The 6668-nt window shown below is 65.4% G+C and overlaps 1 protein-coding gene across 1 annotated transcript in view; it reads left to right on the forward strand.

The window, feature by feature from the left end:
• The first annotated feature begins 2105 nt into the window (after positions 1–2105).
• LGR6 (leucine rich repeat containing G protein-coupled receptor 6) overlaps positions 2106–6668 on the forward strand; it is a 95763-nt gene continuing 91200 nt past the window's right edge. The window contains exon 1 of the mRNA XM_024749665.1: positions 2106–2305. Within this exon, the coding sequence (XP_024605433.1) occupies positions 2106–2305 (200 nt within the window). The remainder of the gene's footprint in view (positions 2306–6668) is intronic.

The following is a 6668-nucleotide window of genomic DNA, read 5'->3' on the forward strand; positions in this document are numbered from 1 at the left end:
TCTGCCACCTTTGTGGCCCTGTCAGGGCTGCCGCAGCAGCTGGGGGAGGAGGATACAGTGGTCAAGCCAGAGGCCGAGTGCATTCTGTCCATCCATGCCAGGGCCTGGTGGGAAACAGGAGCGGGGCTGGGGGGGCCTGGTGGGTGGCTTTCGCGGGGCAGCCCCCAGCCCCACCCTCCAGTTTCCCCGTTCCTCAGATCTAGTTTCTAGTGTCCGGGGGGCGGCCCTGGATTCAGAGCAGGTTACTCGGGGCGAGGGGGCACAGCCGCTGCCCTGTGCACGGCAGGACCGGCCTGGCCCCGCCCGCCCCCCGCAACCCGGCCTTCCGGTTTCCCGCCGCCGGCGGCAGGCGCGGGGGACTCGCTGCTACGTGGCCAGAGCGGCTGGGTTTTCTCTGCCTCCTTCGCTCCACCACAGTGCGGGAGTCTGGGGAGGGAAAACCAGGAGGAGAAGCAGAAAGGAGGGCAGGAGTGCTCACCGTGGCGACACCATCACCCGCGGCCTCACCAGGGCCCATCCGTCGCCTCATCAACCAGGAGGCCCTGGACGGCTGGCGCCAGCGGCGGGGCCCCAGCTGCTCCCGGTAGAGGGCCTGGGGGACACAGAAAGCCTGCACAAACCAGAGCAGGACGCCCCGAAAGGAGTCAGACCCCGAATCGGGGAGGGGCTGGGCTCTCCTTGGCCGCCCCGAGCTCCTCGTGAAAGGCGAGGGGTCAGAGGCCGGGAGGGCCCTCGCGGCCTGTGCAGCAGAAGCTGGAGCAGGGCAGGCTCCCCGCTCACCTGGGCCTCCCTGGGCTGGGTCACACCCTCTTCACACTCGTTCCCAGGAGGCTGGGTTGGCCCATGACGACCCTCCAGTAGGCGGGCTGGAGCCTCGCCCTGGGCCCGGGCCCCGCCATGCTGAGGGGGCAGCAGGGCCCCCGCACCAGAGCTGCAAAGGAGCAGGGGGGCCGCAGCGAGTGGGGAGTGAGGCCGGGAACACGGCCGAGTGGGCAGCACCCCTGTGGTCTCTCCGGCCCTCCGTGCACAAGGACCACCCAGGGCTTCCTGGGGGCTCATCTACATCAGGGCCGAGCCCCACGCCCCAGAGGCCAACGGTTGGTTTCCGCCTTCCTGGCCCAGCCGTGCAGCCCCTGGGGCCCGGGAGGTGAGAGCAGTAGCAGAGAATGGGAGGGGGGTGATGAGTGGCCCTGGGGGGGTGACGGTCCTGGATGAAGGGCCACTGGCTGCCCTGAGGCTTTCAGGCTGCCGCTGTACACTCAGGATGGACCGTGTGGGGACAGCAAGGTCAGGAGACGCGGCCGGCTCTCACTCCACCCTGAGCTTGGCCCGGCGCCGGGATGAGCCCAACTTCAGCCACCGTCTCTCGCCCTCAAGCCTCCCGCCTGGCCCTTCCAGCCTCGGGCTGGTGGAGCTGCAGCTGCCGGACTGGCCTCCAGGTGGCGCCAGACTGCCGACTCAGGCCGGGTGGGCGCGTCCCCCCAGCCGGGCGCCTGGCTCCATCCCGGGAGCAGGGTCCAGGGCTCCCGGGCTCCCACCTGACTGGGGCCGCGTGCAAGACGCTTTGTGAGTGGACGTCACACCTTCTCTAGTGGGGGGCCTGGGGCTCGGCTGGAAGTCTCCTCCTGTAGCCACCCGACCTCCACCCGCCCCGCGGCTCCGGCCCTTCACGGCCCACCTGGCGAGACAACCCCTCGCTCCCCTCCCCAGGAGCCAGGATGCGGCGGTGACCCCGAGTTGTACTTCTGGGGCTGCTCTCCCCGCCAAGTGGGTGACCTCGAACGAACAAGGTGCTTCCGGGGCCCTCCTCCGATCCCCTGTGGCCCCGAGGCTGTCCGCTCTGGCACAGGGTCCTGAGCCCGCAGCCCAAACGCCTGCAGGACCCGCTCCCCGCTCTCCGGGTTGTTTGCTTTTTTCTTTCCTGGATGAAATTCCTGCCAGCTCGGAGGGAAGGAGGGAAGGGGAGCGAGAGGCGAGAAAGTTCCCTGGCTCCGCCCTCCCCTGCCAAGCCCAACCCGTGAAACCCAGGAGTGAAGACCGCGCAGCGATGCCTGCTCCTCTCTGACTGTGCGCCACCGGTGCCCGCCGCCCTCCCGGCCGCCGCGATGCCCAGCGCACCCGGGCTCCGCGCCCTCTGGCTCTGCGTCGCACTCTGTGCCTCGCCGTGCGCCCCCCAGCCTGGCCCGCGGCCCGCCTGCCCGGCCCCCTGCCGCTGCCACGAGGACGATAGCATGCTGTCGGCCGACTGCTCTGAGCGCGGGCTCTCGGCGGTGCCGGGGGACCTGGACCCCCTGACGGCTTACCTGTGAGTACCACGCGCTTCTCCCTGAGCCCGCCTGGCTGCGCGCTGGCCGGGCCGGCCTCAGTCTGGGGCACCTGCGCAGCTGGAGCCCCGAGGCCCAGGCATCTCCTGCCCTGTCCTGGACTGCGGGGCCGTGGCGGGGAGAACCGTCCCAGGCTGAAGGCCAGGCGAGTGGTGAGGCCGGGCTTCCCTGACCGGTTCCCAGTTGGCCCCTGTCTCGGGGCCTAATGGCGCGAGCCCAGGCTAGGTGAGAGGTGGGTCTCCGGGCCCCGAGCAGAGGGGCCCAGACTGCCACCCCTTCTCCTCTTGCCGGTTTCTTCTCCTGCAGAGCAGCGCCCAGGACGGTGGCCCGGGGCTCAGTGGAGGAGAGGGGAGAGGCCCCGTGGGGGGAAAGATTGTCCCCGGCCGGGGCAAGGAGAGCAGAGCAGTCACTCAAGCTGGGTGGCCTTGGTGGGGGTCCCAGAAGCCAGGAGAGGGGACTAAGCCACTCTCGTCTCCTCCAAGACGTCCCTGCTGGCTCCATCTCCCTCCACTGAGGCCTCCGGCTCCCCAGGGGCCTCCCTGAAGTCACGTCCCAAGAGGCCATGTTGGAGACACTAATTTGTGGGCAGTGCCAAGCTGAAAACCAAAGAGCTGTTTTTAGAGTCTGAGTTGGGGTGAGATGGTGTGTGAAGTGGACCCTACTGGGGGCAGCTGCCCCTCAGGGCTTGAGGGCTGGGGGCTCTGGCCTGGCCACCTGGGCAGGAGGAGGGAGTGAGCGCACACTCCAGACCACCTGCCTCCCCCCTGCTCTGGGGAGAGGAAGGCTTGCTGGCTCAGCCCCGCCTGGGCCTCCATGACCTCTTCTCGGAGGAGGAGAGTCTGGGCCATCTGTCCCGGAGGTGGGGTCCCGGAGCTCTGTGGCTTTGGGCTCCAGGGCCTGGGGGCTCTGAGGAAACAGGAGCTAGTTTTTAGAGTCAGGCAAGTATTTGAACTAAATGGGACCAGGGCAGCTCGCCTTTAGCCGTTTTACATGTGTGTGGGTGAAGTGGGTAGGACATTGTCTCATTTGAAGACAGGGTTCTGTGGCTAAAAAGAATTTGGAAATGACTTCTGTGGAGCCTTTCTCTGGGGAAGCAGGAGAAAGTTCCCTTTTCCAGGCTGAGGGGCTCACTGGTCCCACCTCCTTCCCCAGACCCATCCTTTCTCAGGAGGACTTGGGGAAAAGAGGACAGTGTCGCCGTCAGAATCCACGCTGCTGGAGGGTTGCCTCCACCGTCTCGTCACAGTTCCCCTGGCGCTGTCACGTCTGCATTTGGGGTTTTCTGAGCCGACCCTGAGTCTCCCTGGGGCCTGAGAAAGCCCCTCTCTCCCAGGACTCAGCCTGTGCGTCCCAGGGCAGGAGGGAGGGTCCCACGTGGCCTGGGGACCTTAGCAGCAGGCCCTGGAATGTTGGAGGGAGGGGAAGACGCAGGGTCCCCCTTGGCCGCGCAGGGTCTTGTCTGGGTGGTGAGTGGAGTGTCTCTGCAGGGCGGTGGGCCTCCTTTCTCTGCCTCTCTGGAGAGTGGCCCAGGCACAAACGCACCGTGGAAGGGTGGGCGTGAGGGCCGCCCCCTTCCCTCCTCAGCAAAGTGAGGATATGCCAGTCCAGCCCCAAGTGGCCCAGCTCTGGCCGAGGACGGCCCACACTTTCATCGGATGCTGGGGCCCGCAGGGCCTCTCGTCTGGGCCACCCAAGCCCTGGCCCCTTCCTAGCTCAGCCCCCGACAGGGTCACTCGAGTCCTCTGAGCCTCGGGGTCTTCGTCTGTACGTGGGGACAGGTGGGTGGTGGGCAGGCTGAATGAGGCGACGTGTCGTGTAAACTCCCGGCACAGTGCCTGACACATACGAGCAGTGCCTGAACCCTAACACGGGAGGAAATGGCACCCGGGGTGAGCGCAGAACCTAAGGGAACAGGCTGTGGCGGGATGAGGGGAGGCGACCGCGGGGTGCTGGCCTCAGTCAGTGCCTGGCTGCTTCGGGTGGGGCTCGGGGTCCAGCCAGCTGTGAACACTGGGGATGGGGTGGGAGGACATGGAGGAGAAGGTGAAAGGTCAGATGAGAACACGTGGATGTACAGGAGGCCGGTCAGAGGGTGCCCTTGAAGACCTTCAGAAGGTGCCAGAGACAGAGCCGTAGGGGGCACCAAGGAACTCGGGGCTCCAGGAGACACCCAGCCCGTGCAAAGAGCTGCCCACCGCTGCCCAGCTCTCTTGGTCCCACTGCGTCTCTGCTCTGCCCTCACCTGCAAAGACGACACTCCCTCAGGGTCGGATGCCCGGCTGATTGGGTTGAAAGGACTGACGCCAAACACCCACAGGCCCTTGGTGTCTCTCCAACCCGCGGTCTCAGTGAGGCTCGTGGGGACTCATGAGGGTTTGGATGTCCTCCCTGGAACTCACCTGGGAGACACGGACCCCTGGCTCTGGGGCACCCGGAAGGTGGGGCGGCCCTTGCTCTATCCCGTCCCACGTCCGCACAACGAGGGGACAGAGATATACACGTGTTGTTGGCAATACCCAGGGCTGTCCCTGACTTGGAGAATCTGGGTAGTATTCTGAGTCCCTCCTTTGCCCCCAGAGTTGAGCAGAGACAGGACGTGGGTGGGGGGCCGAGCTGCTTGTAAAGGCCTGAGGCTCGTTCGCTTGCACTGACCCCTCAGCACCCATTTCCATCACCTTCTGCCTCCGGGACGAAGGGGGGCCCCCACTCCGCGCCCGCCGTCAGGCAGCTTACTGCCTCCTTGGGACCTTACTCCCTGTAAGGCTGCTGTGACGACCGCTGACCTCGATGAAAGGTCAGACGCAGCGCATGTGTAGATTCTGGGTAGTTTCCATACTCATCGCTGCCTGGGGGTGATGAGACGGAGGCAGGGCGCTGGGGAGAGCGGGGGTCCCAGCACAGGTGCTGGTCACGGCAGAGCAGGACCGCATAAGCTGGTGACCTGGGCCAGTTTCCTCATCTGTAAATGGAGCTCACGCCTGCCTCACAGGGCTGTTGTCTGAACTCACTGAGACAACGTTTGTAAAGGGTTTGGCACAGTGTCCGGCCCTTGGGAAGAGCCCAGTGTTAGTGGTGTTGTTATTAGGGTGACTGGGGCCAAGAAGTGTTAGTCAGGGAGGTCTTCCTGGAGGAGGAAGTGTGGGGCTAGCACTGTGGGAAGTGCGGGATGGGCGCGTCTGTGTGTTGGAGGATGAGGGAGGAGAGAGTGGCTGCAGGGAGCCGGGAGGAGCCCTCTGGGGCCTGGAGAGGCTTTAGTTTTCTCCTGGCCAGTGTGGACGCAGAGGTTCGAGGGGGGTGAGGCAGCAACGGGTGGGATACCCCAGCCCGCTCCCCAGCGCAGAGGCTGGTCCCTGCAGGGCCTGTCGTCTGAAGAAGCAGAGAAAACATGTGGCTCTAGGGAGGAGAGCGGCCTTGCGGGCTGCGTCTGGGAGATCCATGGGCCTCTTCTCATTCTGGACCTCGGAGGCCGCCCTTTCCGGGCCAGGCCTCCGTGTCCTTTTCTAATAGATTCTAAGAGCCTGAGCACAGGTTTTGTTGAGAAACAGGGCCGGAGATGCAGGAGAGATCGGCTCTGGGCCTCCTGTCCTGGCGCAGGACCTCCCCCGGGGAGAGCGGGGAGCCGCTCCAGGAGGAGGGTCCCCTAGGGACTGGGTGCCAGCCTTTCTATGAAACAGAGCCGGGGTTGGGGGGGGAGTTGGCCCATCATGGGGCAGGTCCGGTGGGGGGGTCGCTGGAGGAGGGCGAGCGTGTTGGGGAGCCAACACCCCAGTTCAAAAGAAAGGCAGGAAGCAGCCCCGGGCGAAAGAAAAAGGAAACCTCTGGGCTCCGGCAGCAGCGGTGCGGGCTCAGCGGGTGGGCGGCGGGCAGAGGAGAAGAAAGCCCGGCTCAGAGCAAAGTCACCCGGCCCGCCCTGCCAGCCCCACCTCTCCCCTTCCGAGGGCTCGACCCGACGGCTTCCGCACGGACCGTGCCCACCAGGCAGCAGGCAGGGTGGGCGCGGTGCCGGGTGCCCGACGGGGAGGCCCTGCAGGAGCCCTGGGCTCCAGTCTCAGCACTTCGGTTTATGGGCTGTGCGTCCTCTGGCCGCCACTCACTCGCTCCAGAGTTTCTCTTTCTTCATGTTGAGAATGGAAACGCCGACAGCATTCACTGGGAATGGCGGTAGGAGGAGCCACGGGACAAAGCCTTGCGTCTGCTTTAAAATGTTGACCATGGGTGCTGTTTTTCTCAACCCTCCACTGCAAAGGACCTACTGAGGCCCAGGAGGGATAACAGAAATGCCTGTGACAGGCGCAGACTTAGGGAGACAGAGTCTAAGTTCTGCAGCCCCATTAGGCTGCCTTT

The sequence above is a fragment of the Neophocaena asiaeorientalis genome, unplaced genomic scaffold (genome assembly GCF_003031525.2).
Source record: "Neophocaena asiaeorientalis asiaeorientalis breed wild unplaced genomic scaffold, Neophocaena_asiaeorientalis_V1.1 scaffold44, whole genome shotgun sequence".
Classification (NCBI taxonomy): domain Eukaryota; kingdom Metazoa; phylum Chordata; class Mammalia; order Artiodactyla; family Phocoenidae; genus Neophocaena; species Neophocaena asiaeorientalis.